The 27,736-nt window shown below is 44.2% G+C and overlaps 1 protein-coding gene across 5 annotated transcripts in view; it reads left to right on the top strand.

The window, feature by feature from the left end:
• PDE10A (phosphodiesterase 10A) overlaps positions 1 to 27,161 on the top strand; it is a 618,961-nt gene extending 591,800 nt beyond the window's left edge. For all 5 annotated transcript variants that reach the window (XM_045500247.1, XM_045500245.1, XM_045500244.1 and 2 more), the window contains 4 exons: positions 12,204 to 12,315; positions 15,054 to 15,134; positions 18,769 to 18,857; positions 21,311 to 27,161. In XM_045500247.1, coding sequence (XP_045356203.1) covers positions 12,204 to 12,315; positions 15,054 to 15,134; positions 18,769 to 18,857; positions 21,311 to 21,428 — 400 coding nt within the window. In that variant the 3' untranslated portion in view covers positions 21,429 to 27,161. The remainder of the gene's footprint in view (positions 1 to 12,203; positions 12,316 to 15,053; positions 15,135 to 18,768; positions 18,858 to 21,310) is intronic.
• The last annotated feature ends 575 nt before the right edge of the window (positions 27,162 to 27,736 follow it).

The following is a 27,736-nucleotide window of genomic DNA, read 5'->3' as shown; positions in this document are numbered from 1 at the left end:
GGTCAACATTTTTAAAAAATCATTTATTTTTATATATGAATAACTATCAATTGGAAACTGAAGCTAATAAAACACTTCTACTCGCTATGTCATTTTAAAAAAACACTTGAATAGATTTAACATGATATATAAATCTCTATACTAAAAATGCAGAACATTTTTGAGAGAAAGAGCACTATATGGCTAGACTGATGTGTCATGATTTTGAATTGCAAAAGTCAGTATTGCTAAGATGCCAATTCTCTGCAAATACTCCTCCAAAAATGCAATCCCAGTTAAAGCCCTATCAGGCTTTTTTGTAGACGTTGACAAGCTCACCTCAAGTTTAGATAGAAATACAGAAGGGCTAGAAGAGTCCAGACAACTTTGACAAAGCGAAAGCCCAAATGGAGGACTTAACACTACCTGCTTTCAAGGTTTACTATAAAGTACTAGTAATCAAGACAGTGTATGTTGGTGTTAGGGTAGACAAATAAATTGGTGGAACAGGGAACAGGTTACAGAAGACATACTATGTAGCCTGTTGATTTTCAACCGAGGTGTCAATAATTCAATGGAGGAACAGATAGTCTTTTCAACAAACGGCTCTTGAGTCACTGAGTTTTCAGTTGGATGATAGACTTAAATGTAAAAGCTAAACTAATAAAACATAAGAGAAAGCCTTCATGACCTTGGGTAGGCAGAGATTCCTTGGCACACAAAAAGCACTAACCTTCAGAGATGTTGGTCAAAAGGTACCACACTTTCAGTTGTAAGATGAATAATGTCTGGGGATCTAAGGTATAGCATGGTGATCATAGTTAATAATACTGTATCTTATACTTGCAATTTTGCTAAGAGAGTAGATCTTAAGTGTTCTTATACACACGAACGTAACTGCGCTGAAGGATGTGTTAATTAATTTGATTGTGGTAATCATTTCACAGTGTATACGTGTATCAAATCACCATGTTGTACAACCTAAATATATACAACTTTTATTTGTCAATCACATCTCAATGAAGCTGGAAGAAACAAGACAAAAACACTAATCTTCAAGTGATAGATTGGACTTTATCATGTTACGAACTTACAATTTTCAAAACAACCTTTAAGGAAGTCAAAAGTCAAGCCACACCATGTGAATGCGCCAAGCTTGGACCAGGTGCTGGATTTGCAACAAAGGACAAGACAGCCACTTGCCCTACTTCTGCCCAATGCAGATTCTATAGAGCGACAAAGGGATGTTGGACTTCACCTGAGGGAATGGGAAGGTTGAGCGAGATTGAGACGGCAACAGCCATCCACATTGGCCCAGCTCAGCTCCAGACCAGGAACATCCTCAAAATAAAATTTTGTTCTAGGTACTGCCATGGGCTGAATTGTGTCCCCCGCCTCACCCCCCTCCCCCCCCCAAAAAAACTCCTGTATTGAAATCCTAATTCCCAGAATGTGGCAGCATTTGAAGGTACAGTCTTGAAAGAGGTAGACAAAATGAGGCCATAGAGGTGGATCTTAATCCTGTATGACTGAGATCTTTAGAAGAAGAAATTGAGATACAGACGTGGCGGAAGACCGTGTGAAGACACAGGGAGAAGATGGCCACCTGCAAGCCAAGAAGAGCGGTCTGGAACAGATCCTTCCCTCATGGTCCCCACAAGGAGCCCACCTTGCAGACATTTGATCTTGGACTTCTGGCCTCCAGAACTGTGAGACAGTGCTGTGTTGTTTCAGCCACCAAGTCTGTGGTGCTTTGTTGCAGCAACCCTGACAGACTAATACAGAGGCCTAAGTGATTTTTCTGTCTTCTCCACTCAAAAGAGCCCAACCGACCCTGGGGGCAAATAGATTTGAGTTTGGGGAGGGAAGACCCTGGCCAGGCCTGGAGACTTCCCTGAGGCTTCCTGGGTAGGGGACAGCCACCTTTTGGGCCTGTTTGGCTGCCTTGACCTGTCTCATCCCCACCCAGGTAAATTTACACCAGACAACTGTCTTCCTTCTTGGATAGGTAGCAATTAGGTAAGGGAACGTTTCCTACCAGGCCATGGCCTACTGGATGTTCTAACCTTGGATCAGGGATAACAGTCCTGCAGGGAGGACTGGGTTCATTGCTGGGGAAAGAAACCCCAGGAATCGTATCTTTCAGCTTCTTGGGACAGTGGGGTATAGTGAGATTCTCCAGCCATGACTCATGAAAGGTTTCATGGAGAAGGGAAGGTAAGAGAGTCCTAATGACCATAGTAGAAAGCAGTTTTAAGCTCATTTTCGCTATAGCATTACATGGAATCAAAAACCGTATGGTTTGATCTTGTCTGTAATCAGAGCTGCCATGAACTAACACCCAAACCAATGGGGCAAGGTGAGCTTAGTGTCCTGACTCAAGCTGGGCATGTGCGGGCACATGGGCCCGTATGCAGGGTGGGAGCCTTTGAGCTTCACCAGAAGAGGCCTTCTTCCTTCTGCTCCATTCCTGTTCCTTGGAGCCCTTGGAATCCCATGGTTGCCTGCCCCTTCAGTGAGGACGTCATCAGAGCTGGCCGGTGCCATTGAGAGAAGAGCAAGAGCCTTCAGCTCGCCAATCTCAAGAAATTCTGAGATGGAGACTCACTGTGTCCTGGTAAGAAGAAACTGGCCAGGCTATTGGAAAGGTGAAGAATTTGTACACGTGCCTAGAACTGAATACTTTTCTGTTCTCGGTGTTTCTAGGCCAGAGCAAACACTTGCAGCAGCAGAAAGACAGACGGACAGCATGGAGGAAGTCGCAGAATGGGGGGAGGGTACAGCAAGGAAAAAAAAAACAAGCTCTGCCGTAGAGGACAGGAGATCAACCGATGCCGCATGGGGGTGGAGGCTCCGCCAGGGGCTTGTGCCGCACAACCAGGAGTCAGAAGCTGGGAGAACTCCCCATCAGCCAGTCCTCAAGGGCTAGGCACGCAGTACTTTCAGGCACAGCGGTTGACATCAGCCTTTCCATCTGTATGCCAACACTTACTGAGTACCAGGTGTTTACAAAGTGTAATGCCAGCAGAAGAGACCTTCAAGATAGTAGCAGATTATTCTTTGGTATCCGTATAGGAGTATTTTGGGTTTGTATTTTACACTTACGTGTATGATCCATTTTAAGTCAATTTTTGGTGAAGAGTTTAAGGTCTGTGTCTAGATTCTTTTTCTTTTTTTTTTTTCTTTTTTTGCAAGTGGATGTCCAGTTTTTCCAACACCCTTTGTTGAAAAGACTACTTTGTTCCACTGTATTGCTTTTGCCTCTGTCACAGATGATTTTCCTATATTTATGTGGGTCTGTTTTGGGCTCTCTGTTCCGTTGATACGTTTCTTTATTCTTTCTCTACTATCTCATTTTCTTGATTACTGTAGCTTTATAGTAAATACTGAAGTCAGGTAGTATCTGTCCTCCAACTTTGTTTTCCTTCCATATTGTGTTGGCTATCCTGGGGCTTTTGCTTCTCCCTATGAACGTGTATTTCATTTTGTAGGTGATTCTAATGTAAACAGTAATGTGTTTTTAATTTCAAATGTCACATGTTCTTTGCTGGTATATAGGAAATGATTGCCTTTGCTATGTTAACTTTGTATCCTGTGACCTTGCTGTAATCATTTATTAGTTCCAGAAATGGTTTTATTGATTCTTTCAAACTTTCTACATTGACAGTCATACCATGTGTAAACAAAGACAGTTTTAGTCCTTCTTTCTTAAACAGTATATTGTTTATTTTTCTTGTCTTATTGCATTAGCAAGGACTTCTAGTACAGTACTGAAAAGGTGTAGTGAAAGAGAACATTCTTGCCTTGTTCCTGATCTTAGTCAGAAAGCTCTGAGTTTCCCACCATTAAGTATGATGTTGACTATAGGTTTTTTGTAGATATTTATCAAGTTAAGACAGTCCCTGCAACCCCCATGCTTAGCTCATGAATGACCGTTGGATTCTGTCAAATGTTTTTACTGCATCTACTGACAGGATATTGTGATTTTTCTTTTTAGTTTGTTGGTATGATGGATTACATTAATTGATTTTTGAGTACTGAAATTTATTTACATACCTGGAATAACTCATCCTTGGGATGGTATATAATTCTTTTTACACAGTGTCATATGGAGGAATTTTGCATTTATACTCATGAGAGGTACCATTCTGTAGTTTCCTTGTAATGTCTTTGCACAGTTTTGGTATTAGGGTGATGCTGGCCTCATGGAATGTGTTAGGACATGTTTCCTCTGCTTCTGTCCTCTGAAAGAGATTATAGAAAATTAGTATAATTTCTTCCTTAAATACTTGGTCGGATTCACCATCTGAATCCATCTGGGTCTGGTGTTTCTGTTTTGGAAGGTTGTTAATTATTGATTCAACTTCTTTAATAGATATCGGCCTATTTGGATTATCTATTTCTTCTTGTGTTTGTTTTGGCAAATTCAAGACATTGGTCCATATCATCCACGTTATCAAATTTGTGAGCATAGGGTTGCTGAGAGTATTGCCTTCATTGTCCTTTTAGTGGCCATGGCATCCGCAGTGACATTGACTGTCCCATTTCTGAGAATGAGATACAAATTCCTAGTACAAATTACCTCTTTGGTTTGTTGTTGTTGTTGTTGTTGTTGTTGTTGTTGTTGTTGTTGTAAGTTAGACTGGCTAGAGAGGCTTATTTTTATTGATCTTTTCAGAGAACCCAGCTTCTGATTTGGTTGATTTTCTCTATTGATTTCCTGTTTTCAAGTTCATTGATTTCTGCTCTAATTCTTACTTCTTTTTTTCTGCTTCATTTGGATTTGGATTTACTTTGCTCTTCTTTTTCTAGTTTCCTGAAGTAGAAGCTTAGATATTTTTACTTTATCTTCATTAAAGTGTGCACGTATTCAGTGTTATCAATTTCTCTCCAAACACTTCTTTCCCTGCGCCCCAGAAGTTGTGTAAGCTGTGTTTTCATTTTCATTTAGTCATAAACATTTCAAATTTTTTCTTGATTTCTCCTATGATCTGTGTGTTATTTCAAAGTGCTTTATTTAATCTCCAGGTATATGGGGGATTATTCCAGCTATTTTTCTGTCACTGATAGCTATAACTAGATAAATCGTTAATTCCATTGTTGTCTAAGAGCATGCCCTGCATGATTTCTATTCTTTTAAATTTGTTAAGGTGTATTCTGTGGCTTGGAAAGCAGTCTGTCTTGGTGAATGTTCCAAGTGAGTTTGACAAGAATGTGTTTTCTACAGTTGTTAGATAAAGTAGCCTACAGATGTCAATTATATCCAGTGGTTTGATGAAGTGATTGAATACTCACGTGCCCTCACCGGATCTGCCCATTTCTGAGTCTCCAGATATAATCTGAAGTCTCCAGATATAATAGTGGATTTATCTATCTGTCCTTAGCAGTTCTATCATTTTTTTTCTTTTTTTAGTTTGTTTTGACTTTTTTTTAGTCAATGTGTACAGTGCAATATTGGTTTCAGAAGCAGAAATCATTGGTTCATCACTTCATACAACACCCAGTGCTCATCACAAGCGCCCTTCTTAATACCCATCACCCATTTAGCCCGTCTCCCACCGACCTTCCTCTGTCACCCCTCAGTTTGTTCTCTGTTGTTAAGCATCTCTTATGGTTTGTTTCCTTTTCTTCTCTCCCCACCTTTCCCATATGTTCATCTGTTTTGTTTCTCAAATTCCACATACGAGTGAAATCATATGATATTTGTCTTCCTCTGATTGACTTATTTCGCTTAGCATAATACATTCTGTCTCCATCCACATCCTTGCAAATGACAAGATTTTGTTGTCTTTTTTTGGTGGGTGAGTAATATTCCATTGTATCCATTGTATGCATATAACACGTCTTCTTTATCTGTTCATCAGTCAGTGGACATTTGGGCTCTCTCCCGAGATTGGCTGTTGTTGATAATGCTGCTCTAAACATTGGGGTGCAGGTACCACTTTGAATCTGTATTTTTGTATCCTTTGAGTAAATACCTAGTAGCATGGTTGCTGGGTCATAGTGTAATTTTATTTTTAACTTTTTGAGGAACCTTCGTACTGTTTTCCAGAGTGGCTGCCCCAGTTCGCATTCCCACCAGCAGTGCAAGAGGGGTTCCCCTTTCTCCACATCCTGGCAACACCTGTTGTTTCTTGTGTTGTTAATTTTAGCCATTCTGACTGGTGTGAGGCGGTATCTCGTGGTTTTGATTTGTTTCCCTGATGATGAGTGACGTTGAACATCTTTTCATGTCTCTGTTAACCATCTGGATGTCTTCCTTGGAAAATGTCTTTTCAGTGTCTTCTGCTCATTTCTTAACTGGGTTGTTTGTTTTTTGGGTGTTGAGTTTGAGAAGTTCTTTATAGATTTTGGATACTAACCCTTTATCAGATATGTTGTTTGCAAATATCTTCTCCCATTCCGTCGGTTGCCTTTTAGTGTTGTTGACTGTTTCCTTCTCTGTGTGGAGCACTGACCCCTTTATTATTATAAAATGCTCCTTTTTATTGCTGATAACTTTCCATGCTCTGAAGTCTGTTCTGTCTGAAATTAATATAGCTGTTCCCATTTTCTTATGAATAATGTTCCCTGGTATCTTTCTCCTTTCATTGACTTTTAATCTATATGTGTCTTTATATTTAATCTGGGTTTTTTGTAGACAACATATGGTCTGGTTGGGTCTTGTTTTTCGGTCTACTCTGATGACCTGTTTTAATTGGTATATTTAGACCACTGACATTTAAAGTAATTACTGATACAGTTGCGTTAATATGTGTCATACTTATTACTATTTTCTATTCCTCACAGTTGTTCTTTGTTCCTACTTTTGTCTTCCACTCTTTTCCCACCTTTTGTAGCTTTAATTGATTATTTTATATGATTCCCTTTTCTCTCCTTTTTTGTATCATCTATCGTTCTTTTTTTCCCCCTTTTTTTAGTGCTTGCAATAGAAAGATTTTTTCCAGACCCAACCCCCACTAAGAACATAAATTTTGCTCAACATATTTAGATGTAAGGAAAACCAAGTTAATACTATGATATGCCACTGCACATTCACTAGACTGGCCAAATTAAAAAGATCAACAATACCCAGTTGTTGGCAACGATATGGAGCTACTAAAATACTAATATACTGGTTGTGGGAGGGTAAATCGTACAGCTGCTTTGGAAAGAACTTTGGAAGTTTGTTATAAAACTAAATGTGTGTTTCTTTGTGATTCCACTCTTAGGTTACTCAAGAGAAATAAAAGCGTATTGTTCACACAGAGACTCAGACACAAATGTTTACAGCAGCCTTATTCATGATATATCTAAACTGGAAGGAACCCAAATTCCAACAACAGGTGCATGGATAGTCACTTTGTGACATGTATACAATGGAGTACTGTTCTATCCAGCAATAAAAAAAAAAAAAAAAATTAGGAACTGCCGATTCATGCAACAACATGAATGAGTCACACAAATACTTTGTTGAGCGAAATAGTGTGTACTATGGGAAAACATTTTTATGAAGCTCTAGAATAGGCCAGGGGCGCCTGGGTGGCTCAGTCGGTTAAGCATCTGACCCTTCATATCAGCTCAAGTCGTGAACTCACAGTCATGGGATCGAGCCACACTCGCAGAGCCTGCTTGGGATTCTCTCTCCTGTCTCTGCCCCTCTTCCTGCTTGTGTGCTCTCTTTCTCTTTCTCTTTCTCTTTCTCAAAAAAAAAAAAAAAAAAAAAAAAAAAATATATATATATATATATATATATATATATAAAATGGTCTTTAACCCGGCAGATGAGATCAAATGTCATTTCTGAGGGGATCAGGAGTGGATAAGCTCATAGAAGCAGCCCGTGGGATACGTGTAGTGATGGGTAAGCTTTTCGTCCAGTTTAGAATTGTTGGTACATGAAATATTCCCACATCTGATGTGGCTTTGGTGGCGTTTCATAGATCTCTTTATGGGCATTTTGTATCGGTGTATGTAAGAACTTGTTCGAGTGGAGCCATTCTGTGCTGTCCTTAGAGATGGCAGGCCTAGCGTGCAGTCCCAGTGGCTTTTCGTGCAGGGTCCGAACCGCCCTCGTGGCTGCTGCGGCCCTCATGGGCTGTCCCTAAAGCCCCCTATTCCTCTTGGGTTCCCACAGATGTCACTTCCCTGTGACTAGATGTCTGTTTCATCAGCCCTCCTTGTCACTGACCTGGCCTTGCTCCCAACGCTCCCGAGAGGGCACCGGCTACACCTGGACACTGTTCCTGCAGCAGGGGCTACGGGCCACCGGTGGAGTTCACCTCCGCGGCAGGAATTGCTCAGCTGGGCATCGAACAGAATGAACAGGTGTCATCTCCAAATTTTGCCAGTTTTCTTATCTCACTCCTAATTTTCTTGCTTGGATAATTCCTGTTTCAAAGAAACATGAACTGTTCCCTTCCCTGATCCCAGCCGTTAGCACTGCTGTGGTCCAAAGGACCGGAGCCTCCCTTGCCAGCTGTTCCATACTCACAGTGGCCAGGGGTTCTCTGCAAAGTCTTTAAAAAGGATGCTTCTCCAAAGCTACTTTTCTCTCTGTGAGTTAATGTCTGTAGCCCATAAACTGGAAGTATGTTTTTAAATAAATTTCCTTGTGTGTCTGTTATTTGACTGTTAAGATGTTAGTGGATATTTGGGAGACTGGAATGAGGTCAGAGCCTAGGGAGCAGTGATGGTAGGGAGTTGGAGACACTGAGTCTACCGTTCCCAGCTCGGTATGGAAATTGAACGAGCCATTCATTCTTCTTGAATTCCACATATTAACACAAATAAGGAAATGTAATAATAACCATATGAGAACTCATTTTTTTATAATTTTTTTTTAATGTTTATTTGTTTTTGAGAGAGAGAGAGAGAGAGACAGAGCACAAGCAGGGAAGGGGCAGAGAGAGACAAAGACACAGAATCCGAAGCAGGCTCCAGGCTCTGAGCTGTCAGCACAGAGCCCGACACGGGGCTTGAACTCACAGTCCGTGAGATCGTGACCTGAGCCAAAGATGCTCACCCGATTGAGCCCCCCAGGCGCCCCAAGTTTATTTAAATTTAAGGAGAGAGAGAGACTGAGCAGGGGAGGAGCAGAGAGAGAGGAAGACACAGAATCCGAAGCAGGCTCCAGGCTCTGAGCTGTCAGCACAGAGCCCGACGCGGGGCTTGAACCCACAGTCCGTGAGATCGTGACCTGAGCCAAAGATGCTCACCCGACTGAGCTCCTCAGGCGCCCCATAGAGAATTCATTCTTTATATTTCGTCATGTCTCTACCTGAACTCTTTATAAAGTTAATTCTGTTTCATCTGGTCCAGCTGTGCGTTTCTACTTTTCTTCAATAGGACATCATTCATCATCCTTGACTGATGAACTTTATAGAGAAGGGGGGGTCGGAGGGCACTGGGGGGGCAGTATGGGAGAGCTGGGGCTTCCTTTCTGCCCATCAGTAACCCACCTGTGTGGAGTTCTGTGGTCCTGTGATCTTCCGCTGTGGGGAGAGAATGTTCAGGTTAGGATGGCTCCGAGAAGACGAATGTGCCCCCTGGTGAGAGGCGGCTATCCGGAGCCCTCCTTTCCCTTCCCTGTGTCCACTCCTGCCATCGAGTCATGCTGCTGTCAATGGACCGCTGTGGTGTCCTCCTCAGCAGTCTGTCCCCATCTGCCCTGGCCCCTGCGGTTGTGTGCGTGATTGTCCACAACGATCTCTCCACAACCTGGACCGTGTCACCCCCCTGCTCACATCCTCCCCGGTCTGACCTTCTGACTTGGAACAACGGACTCCCACCTTGTGTCCAGACCGGGCGGCACCCGATGTGCGCCAGACCGGCTTGTCGTTTGTTCCTCAAACACACCACACTTGTTCGTGACCCATCAGGACTTGCATGTCTGTTCATCTCTCTCGGGACTCTCTCACGGAGCTTCGTGGTTTTGCCTCTCAAAACACTTTTTACAAACCTGTTCAGCACAACGTTCGACATGGTTTTCTGCTTTTCCCTGTTAGAATGTTCTGGAAGAGCAGGGTCTACTCGGTTCGTTACTAGAACTGGGCCTGATCCATAGAGACGTTCAGAATGTTGGGAGTAAATAAATGTAGTCAAACCCCCTGAGATTACTTACCACGGAATCATCTGTGACATTGCGTTGGCCTCGTTGTTGCTTTCGGTGGCTAGGTTATGTAAGGTCGCATCATCAGTACACTTAACCATGACCCCCACCCCTTTGACGGTTGGTTGTTAGAATGCATTATGAATCAATCATCTATCCCCATTGGGCCTATATCCCACTCATAGAAAGAAATAAAACGATTCCATTTTACATTAATATTTCCAGACAACCGTGAACGTCTAACTGATTTGTCACTGAGAATGAAAAATAAGTAATTTTACTTATTAAGGGCATTTAATAAAAAAATTGTAATCTGTTATTTATTTATTTACTTAACAGCAAAATAACTACTGTTAAGTTGTTTTGTCTAAGTTGTTTTGACAGTAACATCTGAATGACAACTGGGTTGTAATCTTTTCAACCCTAAGAGTACCAACGCTACCCGTGAAATCCTTTCCAGGGAGAAAATTGGTTCCTTGTGTTTTACAGTGCCCGGTTCTGTTAACATGCCTTGTTTCATAGATTTATGAGCTAGAAAATCTTTTTTGACACCAAGCTGATTAGAATATTTAGCCAAGAGAAGGAAATGTTAAGATATATATATGAATACAGATTGAATGAGATTGGATTATTTCAATCTTATGAAACAGAATAATCTGTTTATTTCATGTTCTATTTCTGTTTAATGAACTTCCCTGTTGAATAAGCAGATAATAAACTTACCCGTTTAGAAGCCCAAATCCAGAAATATTCTTCCTTGAAACCGCAAAATGATTAGGAAACTAGCTCATCAAGAAAATAGGGAGTTTCCTGATCACATTAAGGGGTTTGGAACTTTACATGACATCTGTTTGGGGTCACAGGAAGGATACACAGAAGTCTCATCAACGTTTTTAAAGTTACTCGTTCTGCCCCAGTAGAGACGTGTTCTTATGAAAAGTAAAATGGTAGAAGAGATCGTTAGTGAGGCAAATGGCCTAAAGGAAGTGGCTGATGGGAAATTAAGGAACGTCGTGAGTGATCAGCATCCCAGATGCAGGTCACAGACAAAGCAGGGGCCCCTAGACGTCCAGGAATCGTGCCAACGGGTACCACTAGATCGGAAACTCTGCCAAAGCGACGGATAGGTGTTGGTGCCGTGTGCCCTGGTCGGCATGGGCTCTGGACCCAGGGCAGGACTGTGCCCCCCGAAGGGGACCATCTGTGAGCCACAAGCAGGCAGCCTTTAGGTGCCACGGATCCCAAAGACTCATTGCACTGAGCTGGCAATGGCCATATCTCACCTGCTACACAGTTTTGTATCTTTCTTCATCATTCGCCTTTTCAAACTTAGGTAATTTGCTTCACAAAAGTTAAAGTCGGCATATGAAAATTCCTTCCTCATTAGCAGTTGGTGTGACCGTAGGTGTAGATTTCCTTCAGGGCGAACACACGTCTCTACACCACATCCCTTAAAATTACAGGGCGGACGTCCGCTGGAAGGCTTTAAGCAGTGTTTTCTTTTTCTTCGAGAGGAAGGATGAAACCAACCCATATTTGGAAAAGGGAAGTCAGAGTGTGGGTGCGAAGCCGCGGAGGTTGGGGTCCGCACAGCGCCCGGCGACAGACTCGGGGGACCGACCCGTGTCCGCTGTGGCCTGGTCTCCAGCTGCTCACGCCTTGGGGACCTCGCTTCACTTCTTGGGGACCTCGCTTCACTTCTTCGCAACTCACGTTTCTCTTCCAGAAACAAGAGGATCGGGGTAGATGGTTTTCTTCAGGGTTTCTTTGCCCCGTGCGTTTCCAGAACTCCGTGGAAGGTGTGAATCTGGCCCAGTATAAGTGCAGTAGAGGACTTAGGGTTTAGGTACATGCCTGCATCCTCTCTGGTATCAGCCGTGGTACCCGGGCAGCAGGGACACATGCCAAATCCTTCCCGCGGCCGGTGACCGAGGTGACCGATGCCCTTCCAGTTGGGCTAACACCGTGCTTTCGTTGCACTTACATCCCTGCCTGCTGGCTTTGTACCGTCAGCTCCCTCCTCCTCATCGCGAAGGAATGCCTGCTTAAAGCCTCTTTTTCCTGAAAATGCAGACGTTTTTCTAGCCTGTCTTGCCCACGCCATGCTGACCCGTTTTATGTTCCTGTGTTCCAGAGACCGTGTCATTGGTTTGATGATGACTGCCTGTGATCTTTGTTCCGTAACAAAACTGTGGCCGGTTACAAAACTGACAGCAAATGATATATATGCAGAATTCTGGGCTGAGGTATGTTTTCGCTTTTTATATGAACGCGGAAATGAGAACAAATTGGACGAGAACGTAAACGTGCGGGTATTTAAGTAACAATATCTTAGTTGCTCTGGGTGCTGGTTCCTTTGGAAAACCGTTCTCAATCACGTGCAGTAGAGGAATTAGCATTTCTGCACAGATACAAAGACATTTACGCAGACGTACAGCCCATTGTGAGTCCCTCAGTGTCACACGCTGTATGTGTCCGCACTTGGAAATTTGGGAGATAATTCTCTTGTACCAGAGACGTACGAGTTTCTGCGAATATACCAGATAGTTAATTCAGCTGCAAATTAGGAGTTCTACAGAGGATGTGTGCTTTTAACTCCTAAAACTCCTGATACGTGAAACAACCATGGATATTACTTTAATTCATACCTTTTCTTGACTGGGTTATCTAAATTATCAGAAATTTTTATTTCTGATCAAAATATCAGTGTTTTATTTCTCCGTTTTCTTTCTGAATTGTCCACGAGTAAGTGGAATATTCTCTTGTTCAAATGACTCCACAAATAGCTAGGCCCCTGCATATTCAAAGATTACAGTGAGGTGGGGGGAGTGAAACTAAATCTTCAGGTACCTCATTTGGTTGGAAGAAGTAAAATTAAATTTGAAGGGCAGAGAGTTTGGTAGTTGGTGATTCAAACCTTAGGCCTCACCCGTATGAAAGAATGGTTGTAAAAAGTAAAAACCAGAAAACCATTCAGTTGAAAATTTAGTAGAAACGATTTATGACATTAAATTGTTTTCATGATGGCAAAGAGAAAAATTTTTGCTGCGTGAGGACCGCAGGCCTCGAGCTGATTATACTTGTGTTATTTTTCCAGAATGCCTTACACATTGTGCATACACACTCTCGCGTGAGGTACATTCGGTAAATACCACATAAGGAAACTGGTCTAAAGCTAGCTTATTGTTTTGCAGATCATTTTATTTAACTGATATAACCCATACTTTAATAACTATATTTGGATTCTGAAACACGAATGAAATGTGACATGTGTTACGTAGATTTTTTTCCCTCTCTATTCTGCACTGATGAAACGGTGCAGAGAGATTGACCAAGCTCCCAGTGTGCCCAGGGACACCGTCTTCACGGACCTCGTAGTCCATGAGAGGAGACGGATGTCGCTGCGTCTTGCCTGTTGACCTCCCTGGGGTCCGCTAGGTCCACTCTCTGCCCAGCACCCACCACGCCTCCCCGCTCCAGGACTTGGCCGCCCCGCACCCAAATTACCGCAGCGTTCTAACCGGAGTCCTTGCCTTTTCGCTTGGAGTCAGAATAGCAGTGACTTCAGAGTGTGGTCGTTGATGTCCTGCTGCTTGAGATGAAAATCCTGCTTTTGTACTTGGGGATAAAGCCTCAGGCCAGCCCCCCACCTAGCCCCGTGCCTCAGTTGCCCCATCTGCAGGCTAGTGGCCACGTTACTGCTGTTGGCAATCTGCCCCTGCGTGCCGTTGTGATAAAGACCGAAAGCACGGACTTCATCTACACGGACCACTGCCCCTCCAGACTATGCCACGTCTCAACCTGTCTGGACTGCCTGACCCAAGGCCCTCTCGTCGCCACCCAGGGCGGCTTCCCTGGCCCCGCCCTGCCTTCTGCAGCCGTTCTGGGCAGGCCTTGCTCTAGGGACGGTCCCCGTTGTGTACCTTCCACAACACTCTGTTGTTTTCCTGGTTAGCATTTATCCTGGTCTGGGAGTACAGTACATAGTCAGGTCATTGTTTAGTCGAGATCTGTTCACATACTGCACTTGTGGTATCCTCGAGCAAGAGGCCTGGCTAGCTTCACTCACTCAGAACGGAAAACGAAAAAGTTTGAGAACCCCTGACGTTAACGTTTAAAAGCGACCACACTATCGCAAAAGCTGTGCTCATGTGCCTTCATGTTGTTAGGACAGCTTCCTTTGTCCTGTACCTGGAAATCTTCATGAGGGTCATAGACATTTATTGCTGGACCTTAGCAAATCTAGGATGGCCTTAGCTCTGTGCATCTGACTTCTAAACGTAAGCATGATTGCGAAATAATTAAAATAATCGAATAATTAAGAAATGTGAGGAACATGGGGTAGTAAGGAAAAAGTTGGGATGTATTAAGAAAGATTTTAATGGTCTTTAACAAATAACTAAAAAAGAGGGAAAGAATTTTTAAAATCTATAAAACGGGGACAATAATTTCTAACTCCGTAGTATTCCACGAAGGTTGAATGAAGAATAGCCACAAGTTACCTACCCCAGAGGCTGCGACACAGTCAGTCTTCAATATAAACATCTGTGATCATCACCTTTGCCATGCTTACAGCCAGTTACACCGTTCAGGCAGGCTCGTGTTTATTCTTGATACACAACATTTCTCTCTAGAGCCTCACTCCGTCCAGTTCAACACACACGAAGACTCCCTTGAAACGTAAGTGAGGAGAAGGCCGCGAGGTCTGTTCCAGGCTCTGTTGGCCATCACTGGGCCTCCCTGGTTACTCTGCTTCTCTTGTTGTACCTGTCACTAACTCGCACACAGTGGAGCCGGAACAGACAGCATCAGGATAGACGCCAAACAATGATACGTTAAGTTTTTGTTTTGACACTTGCATGGATCAGTAGCCAGAAACGTTATCCATTTTGAAGGAAATTAATGCATAAAGGGAACTCGTTAATGTCAGAACTTCGTGCCCGTTGATAAGCTGAGCAATCTTGGCTTTCCCTGTTTATCTTAGGGTGACGAGATGAAGAAGCTGGGAATACAGCCCATCCCCATGATGGACAGAGACAAGAAGGACGAGGTCCCACAGGGCCAGGTATGGGTCCTGCTGGAAGGTCAGATAACGTGAGGCGCTCCCAGAGTCATCCGTGAATAAAAAGTATCCACCGTCCTGCAGAGCCTAGGCCCGGGAATCTTCTCTGCTCAGGTGGAGTTTGCGGGTGGTAAGACCAGGGTCAGGAAGTTCTAGTTGGATTTCAGGAATCCACAGCTGCTCCTGCCTTCAGTTCTTGCTACAGATCTGAGCGCAGTAATCAGTGACTCGAAATAGAGGAATGGATGCATTTGAGTCGTTAATATTTTTGACAAGCAGAAAACCTTTCGTCATTGTGCAAAGGTGTCCTTTAGAGAGAAGCGTTCTAGGTTTTGATCAGGTCCTCTCGTCCCAACAAGTAACGCACAGTGTTCTAGTACATGTTGGGTTTTCTCTTCCGGTCAGTTGACATTAATTAATATTTTTCCAGGTCTTACCGCATGGTTGATGTCAGTTTTGTGATGTTTTGACAGCTCTGTGCCTTGTCAGTTCTGCGTGTGTGCATGTGTGGTACAAGGTACTTCTCAGACCCACGGTCTTTTGAAAGTACCGTTCTTCAAACGCCGTCACGAGGAAGTTAGCTGCAGACAAATAATGGTAACCTAGAATTTAGTTTAGAAAACATTTGGGAAAACGCACAGGATGATGGTTTTGGATGAGGTCTCAAGTGTTCCTACTTTACTTAGAGTTGATTTACTATTAATACAGCAGTTCAGGCAGGTCCACAGGTTTCGAAGATGCCAGCACAGAGAAAGGCAAAGGCCCTGTGGCTTTCTCCTGCTCACTGCCTTCTGTCCACGGGGTGCTCGCGTCCTGGGCCAGCTTTGCTGATGGGGGGGCCTGTTGTTCCTTCCTGCTGAACGTGCACCTGGCAGGCCTGTCTCGTGTGTATTTTGCAGTTTAGTTTCTTTTTAATATTGTTTATGGGGCTTTCCCACGTAGGTGCTCCTGAGACCTGTCTGCCCTCCCTGGCCTCTGCTCATCCTGTCCTGTCCCACCATGTGATTAAGCATTTGCCTCTGTTTTCTTTACTCACTCTATGTTTCATGGCTTTCTATTTGATTTGTTAATTCCTCTGAATCTTCTCTTGCTACAATGGCTTAAGATAGGGATCTGACAAAGTTCTTTTTTTTTTCTTCTTTTTCAAATTTTTATATAAATTCTAGTTAGTTAACGTACAGGGCAATATTGGTTTCAAGAGTAGAACCCAGTGATCCATCACCTACATCCGACACCCAGTGCTCATCTCAACAAATGCCCTCCTTAATGCCCATCACCCATCTAGCCCATCCCTCACCCACACCCCTCCAGCAGCCCTCAGTTTGTTCTCTACCATCAAGAGTCTCTTGTGGTTCATTTCCCTCTCCTCTTTTTTTCCTCTTCCCCGTGTTCATCTGTTTTGCTTCACAAATTCCACATATGAGTGAAATCATACGATATTTGTCTCTCTCTGACTTACTTGCTTAGCGTAATACATTCTAGCTCTATCCACGTCATTGCAAATGGCAAGATTTCATTCTTTTTGATGGTTACATAATATTCCATTGTGTATATAAACCACATCCTCTTTATCCATTCATCTGTCGATGGACATTTGGGGTCTTCCCATAAGTAGGCTGTTCATAATGCTACTATAAACATTGGGGTGCATGGGCCCCTTTGAATCAGTGCTTTTGTATCAATGATATATCTGATAAAGGGTTAGTATCAAAAATCTATAAAGAACTTATCAAATGCAACACCGAAAAAAACCCAAATAATCCAGTGAAGACATAGGCAGAAGACGTGAATAGACTTTTTTTCCAAAGAAGACATCCAGATGGCCAACAGACACATGAAAAGATGCTCAACATCACTCATCATCAGGGAAATACAAATCCAAACCACAACGAGATATCACCTCACACCAGTCAGAGTGGCTAAAAGTAGCAACACAGGAAACAACAGGTGTGGGCAAGGATGTGGAGAAAAAGGAACCCTCATGCACTATTGATGGGAATGCAAAGTGGCACAGCCACTCTGGAAAACAGAATAGAGGTTCCTCAAAAAGTTAAAGGGGTGCCTGGGTGGCTCAGTCGGTTAAACATCCCAACTCTTGATTTCGGCTCAGGCCGTGGTCTCATAGTTTATGAGATTGAGGCATCTGACTCTGCTGTGACCACACTAGAGCATGCTTGGGATCCTCTCTCCCTGTGTCTCTCTGCCCCTCCCCTGCTCGTGCTCTCTCTCTCTCCCTGAGTAGATAAACATTAAAAAAAAATTTAACTTAAAAATAGAGCTACCCTACAATCTAGCAATCGCACTGGTAGATACCTACCTAACAGAGTTCTTTCTGGATAGTTAAGCTTTCATCTCAGCCGAAAGCCCAGGATGGCTGAAGGTGCCGTCGGAGAATGGACCATGTTCCAGCACCATTGAATTAAGAGAAGAGTTTGGCTTTATGCCAAAATTGCTGAACCCATTTACAGTATGAGTTTGAGTGCAGATAGTCTGCACAGCAGCAGAAGGCAGAAAGTAACCACCGAGGAGAGTCTGCTCTTCTGTGCCTTGGGTGCATCTCATTGAAGTTCACTTTTTTTAAAAGAATTTGGTAAGCCCTGGTTTGGGGGGTCACCTCATCCAAAGAGGCAGTCATATCTGGTGGTAATTGTAGCTAGACCCTCTGTGTTCCCTGCTAACAGTCTAAAAGGTCTTTTTCATCCGGCCTTCAGTAGGCCAGTCTGGGCTGGAAGCACTTATTTCTACCGTGGCCTGAAATTCCTAATAAAATGTCCCTTAATATATTTTTTTGAGTGCCAGAGATCAAAAACTGTGAAATCTGGCATATTAAAAGAACTGTAACCTGAGAAGAACTGTGATATAGTCAATGAGATTTGTTGTAGGTCGAAAAAAAAGGGAGGGAGATTAAGAAAGTCTCAGGAGACCCAACAAGGCACCAAAGGCCAAGGGTAACAGACCCACAAAACACCCTGTGCTGATTCCCCAATATTAAGTTAGAAAGAGGCCTCCATGTAGAAAAATAGCAGGTTTGACTCTGAAATGTCTGTGGTAGAAAACTAACTTTCTGGGGCGCCTGGGTGGCTCAGTCGGGCAAGCATCTGACTTGGGCTCAGGTCATGATCTCTCTGTTCCCGGAGTTCGAGCCCCGCATCAGGCTCTGTGCTGACAGCTCAGAGCCCGGAGCCTGCTTTGGATTCTGTGTCTCCCTCTCTCTCTGCCCCTGTCCCACTCGCGCTCTCTCTCTCTCTCTCTCTCTCTCTCTCTCTCTCCCTCTCTCAAAAATAAATAAACATTAAAAAGAAAAAAAAAAAAAACCTAACTTTGGCCAGCAACAAGAACAGTACTTGAATTGATAACTTGACTGATCCATAAATGGAGTCTCACTGGCTATTGCCCTTGGGTTTCGGTTTAACTTCTTTTCCTGTGTGTTATTTCAAAAACTATTTTAAGGCATTTCGAACGCCCTCCGCAGCGGTATTCGCCGAGCCCAGATATCACAGAGCAACACTAGAACACTTAATTCCGTAGTTAGGCTTGAGAAGTGGAAAAGTGGAAGCTTCGCTTGGGAAGCGGCATCTACTAGAGTCGCTAACGTGCGGTCTTGTGTCTTCTTGTCCGTGGCTCTGCACGGGGGCAGCTGGGCTTCTACAACGCCGTGGCCATCCCCTGCTATACTACCCTCACCCAGATCTTCCCGCCCACGGAGCCTCTCCTGCAGGCGTGCAGGTACGTACCGTGGCGTAAGCTGGGATGTTAGTCTTATTTTTTTGGGGGGGGGGGGCATCGGTTTTAAAAATGACTAAGACTCCATATAGGATTGTTGTGTCCCATCGGCGTGTGTTGTGTGTTCCCGAAGGTTTACAATGAACGTAATTTTATGGGCCGTGTGTTCTTCTAGGTACCAAGTATACGTTAAGGATAGTCATAAAGTCACGCAACCGCCAAAAAGGAGCCAGAAGGCGTGTGGCTTGAGATTTGGTCTGTTATGACCCAGGGATCTATGGCCAGTGTGTGTGTGAAAAGACAGGGGCCGTGCTGTGTGTTCGAGGCTGCTGGCGGGGAGGGGCTCAGCCTCAGTTACACAGCTTATCAGGCACCTGAGGAGCGGGAACCAGCATGGGATCTTCTTTCTCGGGGAGTTCTGTCTTTTCCCCAGAAGAGCTGTAAGCCGACTGTCACCCACCCTGACCTCGGACGTCTCTGAGCCCCTTCACCGTCGCTCGCTTTTGAGGGATGAGCTCAGCTAAGGACATGGGAATTTTTGTAAGACTTCCATGTGACTTCGAGAAGAAGTCCCCTGTGGGGATGTCAAAGGGCTATGAGCAGAGCCACCATACGTGCTGATATTCTGCACGTGAGCTGGTGTCCAGCTGATTTCCCTAACAACTTAACCATGAAGCACCCTGGGGCTTGGGGTGGGCACACTGAGCGGGGGGGCGGGGGACTGCGTGGACAGACTGATGGTTTTAAACATGAACGTAATTACGACACCCCAGCCTATTTTGTTGAACCGTCAGACGTTCAGCAGTGGTTAGTTTATTAAAGTATTATCTTTTTACGTCAGGACTAAGCCCTGTGGACAACAGGGAGTTTGAACTAGGACTCAATCCTGATGGGATCAGTTGGAAAAGTCAGTGCCCCACCAAAGAGAAATCACTCAAAATCCAGGTGATTAAAGAGAACCTAGGCAACAGTCCAGAGTCTTTTCCTATCTAAACATTATCTGTGTTTTATGCTAAATACTTAGAACCAACAGAAGGGACTACTTTCTATTATATTATTGTCATCATCACGGTCAACACTGGGATCCTTCTGTCTCGCAGCTTTGATGCATTCCTGCTTCGTTGTACTTGGCTGGACCACGTAATCCGTTAAAGGCCATTTTAACCTTCTTAACACTTAAAAAAGTCGTCATGTATCATTGGTGTCCGAGGAAAGAGCAAAATTAGTGTGTCTTTTTTCCGATGTGTCAAAAACCCCCTTTAGGCTCCGGGAAAATATCATGCAATAATGTGGCACAGAAGGTAAAACGTTACAGTTTTCAGGTTACGTTTTTAGAGATGGCTTTTGTCCAGAGGCGTCTTCCCGTGCGTGTGCTCTGTATGAATTGTGTGTCTCACGTGGACTTTGTGTAGAAGAAAGCAAGCTGCAAGGCGGGAGATGTTGCTAAGATCTCTTCCCGGTTAACCACGGGAGGCAGGACGGTGGTCCCGCGGTGGTGGCGGCCACACTGTGCCACACTGTTCCGGAAGGTTGAGGGGCAGTGTCTGCAGCATTGAGCTGCAGATGCAGAGAGAGAAGAGCCGGGGTGGGCGCAGCCGACACCCGACACCAGAGGTTGCCAGAGCACAAAGATGGCTTTAGTGCAACAAGGAAACTTCCCACTTTTGTGTCACGTGTAACTTACGGTGAATTTTTATATGTGACACGGTGTTCAGAATAGGACCGCTTTCCGGTTTCGGGTATGACGTGACAGGGAGCCCAGGCGGCGCACTGTTTCCACCTGCAGAGCACGGGCTCCTGGCTGTTGGTGCTGTTGGCGAACCTTTTTGCTGCTGGAGCCTCCCTTCCTTTCCATTTCTCTCCGTGCTCCTGGGTAGTACTCCCGACAGCTTGTGCCCCTTTCCAAGTCAGCTTTTTTTTTTTTTTTTAATGTTTATTTATTTTGAGAGAGAGAGAGCGCGCAAACGGGAGGGACACAGAGAGGGGGAGGGAGAGAATCCCAAGCAGGCTCTGCACTGTCAGCACAGAGCCCGACCTGGGGCTCGAACTCACGAACTGTGAGATCATGACCTGAACTGGAACCAAGAGTCGGATGCTTAACCGACTGAGCCACCCAGGCGCCCCTCCAGTCAGCCTTTCTAACTGATGAGGAGGTGATAAGTCCCGAGCTGAGCTCTCCTTTTGTACCCTTGCCTGGAGCTCGTGGGAACGGGTGCCCCCCCCCCCCAAGCCTTGGTGGCTTGCGGCTCTGCTGAGTAAGTCAAGGTGCAGGGCCACATCAGGGGGACCTAGCGGGGTCCTGCGTGGCCACGGCACAAAAGCCATTATCGGAGTCAGGAGGGCACCAGAAAGCCCTCTTGCTCAGCTATGCCTCAGGGCGGTGTGGTTAAATTCTGAGACCCGAGTCCGGAAATCCTTTTTCAAGCATCACCTGTCCCCGCATCTCTTATCCATAGGAATAACCTGAGCCAGTGGGAGAAGGTGATCCGAGGGGAGGAGAGTGCCGTGTGGGTCTCGTCCCAGCCGGGGGCCCACGAGCCATCCGAGAAGCTACCAGTGAAGACGGGGGACTGACCGCTACGCGACCAGCTGTCCCACCTGAAGACGCCCGTCCTGCTTCTTTGACTTTTCTTCCTTTTATTTTTGGGGGGGGAAACCTACACCTGGTAACTAGGCTGCAGACCTCTTCGACAAGGTGACATCGGGAAACACGGCAAGCGGATGGCTCCCCGCCAGTCTCGTCTGTAACGCATCGTAGACGGTGACCAACCAGGACCACCCCGGGGCCAGATCGGCTGTCCACGTGACCCCGTTTGACCTGTGAACTGGCCTTTTCTAATAGGCGCATATTGCTGAGGCCTTAATGGGATAGGACAACAATCATTCAGAAGGGGGTACTTTTCCATTGTATCTTTCTAGTGAGGGGTTAAAATGGTACTACTCTGATATTGTACTTTGGCTCTAACACCAATGTTGCTTTGACGTTGTTGGTTCTAAATAGGAATTTTTACACAGTACTGTTGTGAATGTTTGTGTGTGACCTACTTGTAATTAGCGTGAAGTGTAGCAGACGGCCTCAGGACAAGCGTCATTGAGGGGACAGCGTAAGAAGTGTCTTTCTGCGATCAGTGATGGACAGTAGTCAGATTCCTGTTTCAGAGCCTCGTGAATTAAAAGTTAGGTGGACGAAAGTGTGTTTTTTGGGTTTATACTGAAGGGCTTAGATGAACAGGTCGAACACTGAATGAGGTAGACTTTCTGTCCTGAGAAAAGAGGCAAGTATATACCGTAACAAATCTCTGAACCACAAGTATCCACCAAAAAACGGCAAAGAATATTTTTTAGTTGGTGTTGTTTTTTTTTTTTTTTTCCATCATCGTAGGCAAACTTTCTAAACCCTTTGCATAAAGAACAAAACAAAAGCCAAGCATATGAGTCTTTCTTAACAGACAGGTCTTAGGGGATGTAAAATGTGAATTTTAATAATGATTTCTTTATATTTTCACTTGGTGTCATTGCAAAATTTGAGACTCGCACTCAAAATGAGAGGTTTCTTCTACGAATTCTTTCATTAAAATACCATACGTTTCTCTTAAAATCACATTAAACCGTGAAATTTAAGTCGTGTGTAATTTTTACTTTGATCTGCTGTGCCCGCTACCCGCTCGTCCCCTTTTGTGCTCCTCAGTCACACTCCCCACGCCCTCCGTCCGCGACCCGGAAGTGGAACCCAGTGCGGATGCTTCGGGGCTAACTTCTGTCCTCTTTCCTCTGCTCGAGGTCAAGGATCTACACCGCAACCTGCGATTTGGAGAGTTTCTTCTGTATAATTTTGGGTAGACTGTTATTACTGTACAACGTAAATGTTTTGAAGAATACACAAGAGTCTGGACCCCTTCGTACAAGGATTACAAGCCAGTCGCTTCTGGTGCCCATTCATGCTGTTGATTTTCAGCACCATGGCAAGGTCACTTCCAAAGCTGTGGTTAGTCCCGACCCCGAAGGAATTCGAGTCTCAAGAAGTGATGGGCTGATTCATAACAAATAGCTTAGCTACTGTTCCCGTGGCAGGAGACTGGCATATTACTTTCAATAAAATCAATTTTGGAAATACTCTTTTACATATTCAGTAATGTACACATTATTATCCATATGGTTTTTGCCAAAAAGATTAAATGTTTCTACAACACGATTTATGTTGTAGAAGAGTTAGCTACGTGTAAACGTTCTTATTTGAAAATTAACACTATGTGTTCAGTTTCCCTGTGGGCTTTTGAAAGTTGCCATCTTCCCTACGTGGGGCTCCATTTGCTGTTACGCAATACGAGGTAAAATGAAATACCACTGTAACTAGACACACGCACGCGCACGCACGCAGATATACACACATGTATGAAAGGACATGTATAAGGGAGACAGATGCAAGACATCAATAAAAAGTAAGAGCCCCTTTCTTCAAAAACTGATGCGTGTTGAAAAATGTATATTGTTTGATAAAGAGCGGACTAGAAAACATCCCTTTTCATGTTAGTGCGTTTACAGGATTGGATTCTAAAATGTTGCATGTTTTTCTGCACCCACATGTATGAAACTGGACCCACCAAATCGAACCTCACTCGAGAGAATTAGTACAGGCATCTAATTTAACTCGACGACTGAAATGCAAGGGACCAGGGGAAGAAGTATCATTTAAGATGGGTTTAATTAAAAGGATCTTAAAAGAATGCGTGAATTGGGCTTTTTGATACAGAAAACAGTCATGAGGGGGAGGAATCCTATGGCTATCTTTCCATTTTAAGAGTGCCGTTCGAAGATTATTAGAGAAAGGTCTCTTATTTTGGCATAGCCAGGTGTATTATGTCAGGTGATGTGTTCTTTGAACGACTTTCCAAAGAAATGTACGTGGATTTATCGATTGGCTGATTTCTCCTAAGGTATCCTCATGATCAAAGCGAAGTTTGAACAAAGGACTACGTTCTAACGTAAACTATGAATATTCCTTAGTACTACTTCGGAATCATAGATTGACCTAAACTGGGCCCAAGATGCAGGGGTATTTAGTCAGTAATCTGCTTTGGAAACAATGCAGTTAGGAGTATTTTTATATTTTGGCAGACAGACTTTTGAGTTCTGTCCTCATCTTTCTCCCAGATCTTTTCTTCAAAGGGCAGATGGCTTTAATTACCAGGAATTTTGACAAGTTTCTCATTAAGGTGGTATTTCATGTTGGGCCAAAATTTCCCTCCGCATAAATTTGGTAACCAGCTGTGAGTATGTGTAGCTCGTTCGATTTGTGGAAATTGTTAGTGGTTGTGCTGATGGATAATAGACACAGCTTTGTTGTCAAATGCAATTCGTACATCATCTTCCCCGGAGATACTGACTGTATTTTTTAACTAGAAATTTTCTTGGAAATGCCTGCCAGCAACATGAAATATCGAACTTAGGCAGTGGAATAAAATTCTGAAAATGCCAAGCATCTTATTAATTAATAGCTGACTTTGGTTTAATTCATTAGAAAAACTTAAATATAAATGGATGTGGAAAGTCAGTCTCAAAAGTGGCCCTTTTATGGCCGGATTGAGATCCACATCCCAGCCCTCCTCACTCTGTGAGGCTCGTCAGAGTCATGGAGGAGAGATGAAGCTGAATTTCTCAGCACAGCCATCCTCATTCCGGACGCTTCCTTCCGTGGGAAGGCGTCTGTGCAAATGATACGGTGCCACTCGAGGTGACGTGTTCTCACGGTGACGACGACAGAACTACTTGGAACCTGGATTTATTCAGCGTAGGTTTCCTCTTTTGAGCATGCTTTTTAGATAGCTTTAGATTCTTTTTTTTTTTTTTTTACTTTTCCACAATTAATCTCAGTGAATTTTGCTTTATTGGTATGACTGGGCACTCTAGATATGTTTGTACGTGATACACATAGATGCATAAAATCCTTAGCTACCTGGATTTTGTAATAGATTTAGTTTGACTATTACGTTTCTGGTCTTTTAACTCAAAATTAAGGTTTGAGCTTTAATAGGACTAAATTCCTCACCATGCCTGGGCCTGTGCCTTTATTTTAAACTCTGTGATTTTACGTCTTTATTCATAGATTTATTGTTTTCTTCTCCTTGCTTAATTATAAGTAAAAACATTTAAAGGGACACATCTATAGTTAATTTGATCAAATTGAATGAATAGGAAGGACCGTTCTCTCCTCAGATTTCTGTCCTTTATCTGATGTCCTTCGCACACACCCTCATGACTGTAACCAATGAACCGTTCAGATGCAGGCTTTTTTGCAAGCATTTCCAAGAACTGCGACACGATTACGGTGTGATTTCGTTAGGCTTCAGGTACATACGCATGACTTGGATTTTGAAAATCACTTCTGTATCTGTTTCGGACCTGTGTTTGCTTTCTCCACTGCGCTGGTTTTATTTGGGGCTTAATTCTTGAAAGACTCCTTCCTTCGGTCGCACTAGTGTGACCCCTTTGGCTGCAAGTTATCAGCCTGGCTTTAAAAACCTCTGTGAGATGTAAATTACCCGTTCTCGACAGCCCCCCTTCCCCAGCAGTGCGTGGCTGTTCCGTTTTGCCTTCGCTTAAGTATTTACCCTGAGACGCATTCTGCCGATTTCTTTCACCACTTCATCTTAAGTTCGAATTAGTGACCCCCCCAGGCAGTGCTTCACACTCTGTGTGTTTTGTCCTTTTTTTTTGTACTGGATATTTCGGTTGTCTGAAGCATTCGATGCATTTCCGTGACGGTAAAAAAAAAAAAAAAAAAAAAAAATAGAAAAGAGAGAAAAACGTTTCATTTGTGTTCTGGTTCTAAAGTAAAGGGGTGGGACAAAGAGAAAGACGTGAATGTTCCCGAAGAAACAATATTCGAAATTCAGAGAAGCACCACTCCCTTCGCTCGCCTGTCAAGTTTCCGCCCCCCTCGACCCCGAGGTGGGCCACGGGGCTGTCTACCCAGCGTGCGGTGTGACCGACCTTCACAGCGAGGGTCAGGAAAACGGGCACTGAACGCGGGCGAGACCCGAGCGTGCCTCTCCCGGGGCGTCGATGAGTGTCACCCGAGGACCCGGACCCCAAGTTAGAGCCCAGTCCGCCGTGGCGAGTAGAGACGTCAGTAGGCTCGTGGGGGGGGGGTGCCAGCTGAGGGTTTTGAGGTATAGCTGCAGAAGTTTAAACGGACCGTTTTCATTCCTACTACAAGTTAAGGTTGAAAAGCGCCCCAGCTGGTACTCCGGCCCACCTGAAAGATGACTAGACCCCGGGCGTTGCGACTTGTGGGTGTTTTCTTTAGCCGCTTGAACGATAAGCCAGTCCCGTGCCATATCTCAAACAGCCTGAGTAAAAGCCAGATGGGCAGGATCGTTTCCCATATGATCTGTCTGTGGTGTCTGTTCTGCGTATCCATTTCGTGTGCGCGTGGAAAGGACGATAGACTTCTTTGTAGGAGGAATGTCTATACGATGCCTCCACCGCCTCGCCGGACCCGACCCAGTGACCCGTGTGAAATAACGTGCTCGCCCAAAACACTGTGAAAGTTACCCAAACTTCATGGAAATGCAGCCTCTTGAAACTTTCTGAAGAGGTGGCTTTCTCTGTAAGTCCGTATGAATAGAAGAGATCCTATCTCCCTCCCTAGTCAAGGTACCGAAGAATTTGCTGGCAGTAATCTTGCTGAGCCCACACCGCTAGGGCGTAAGATGGGCTACGAGCTATCAGAAACACGGCGCGCCCGATAAACAGATTCGTGGGGGTGATGGGTCTGCATCCAAAGTTTTAACGGGCTCTCTTGGAAGGAGAAAGTTTCCGGCTTCATGACAGTTGATGAGTTGGCAGATTTCAAACCCAATTATTTTGTATGGATGACACATTAAAGATCTTTGTAAAATGCGCAAGGGCAATAATTTAAAGAGGTCTTACCTTGGCATTTATAAATTATAAATATTGTACATGTGTGTAATTTTTTTCACGTTTTCATTTGCAGTCTTTGTACCTAAAAGAAACCTTTACTGTTATGTTTGTATAATAGAACAGTCATCATTTATTATAACCGAGGCCAGTTGTAAATAAACTCATAATTCAGACTGCCGGTATATATGCACATATGGGTGTTACACTGAAAAATGTAGCTTTGTTTTACTCACATGCTTAGAGCAGCAAGAAACCTTTTGTCGATATGTAACTATACATACAAAGTATATATATATGTATGATACATGAAATATATGTAGAGCTGTTCATAATTTTAATGGATATCCTTTGGTGTGAATAATTGAATACAGAGTTTTTAAAGTATCCTCTTTCACGTTTTATCATTTGCGGGGAAGGTAAGAGATGTTCCGTACGTTGGGGAGGACACACGCTGGCTCCACGGAAGCGTGTTTGCAAACCCTCAGGCTTTGTCTGCACAGAAAACCCCAGGTCCACGCTGACACGATGTGGTGTGTTTGCCGCAGCCGTTTTCTAGCGGAAAGGAAGAGACCGCCTGAGTGCGATGTGAAATCGTGTAACATGATCTATGAATCCCATTGTGTCGTTTGAAAGGTTTGAAGAGTATTTGAGAGCAACTCAAGCATCAGGTTACAAAGCTAATGGCCCTGAGCGCTGACCCTGAGACTTCCAAAGTAGCTTCCCTGGCCTTCGGGATCCCCAGGAACCATCCAAATTGTTGGGGGGGGGGGGGAGGGGGAAGACTCAGGAGCGGGAAGGACTCGTGTCGCACGCACGCGTCTGTGTGCAAGTGCGGGGATTCCTTCTGCTAGAGCGACGAAAATGTTCTAGGCTAAACCTCACGTAATCTGTATACCACGATAAGCACACTCGTGGCTTTACTTTAAACCTCTGCTTCAAGAAACTGTGCTTATTTGACT

Source organism: Leopardus geoffroyi, chromosome B2, assembly GCF_018350155.1.
Source record: "Leopardus geoffroyi isolate Oge1 chromosome B2, O.geoffroyi_Oge1_pat1.0, whole genome shotgun sequence".
NCBI classification, from domain to species: Eukaryota; Metazoa; Chordata; class Mammalia; order Carnivora; family Felidae; genus Leopardus; species Leopardus geoffroyi.
Note: the sequence above shows the minus strand (reverse complement) of the source record. Positions and strands in the feature narration are given on the sequence as shown.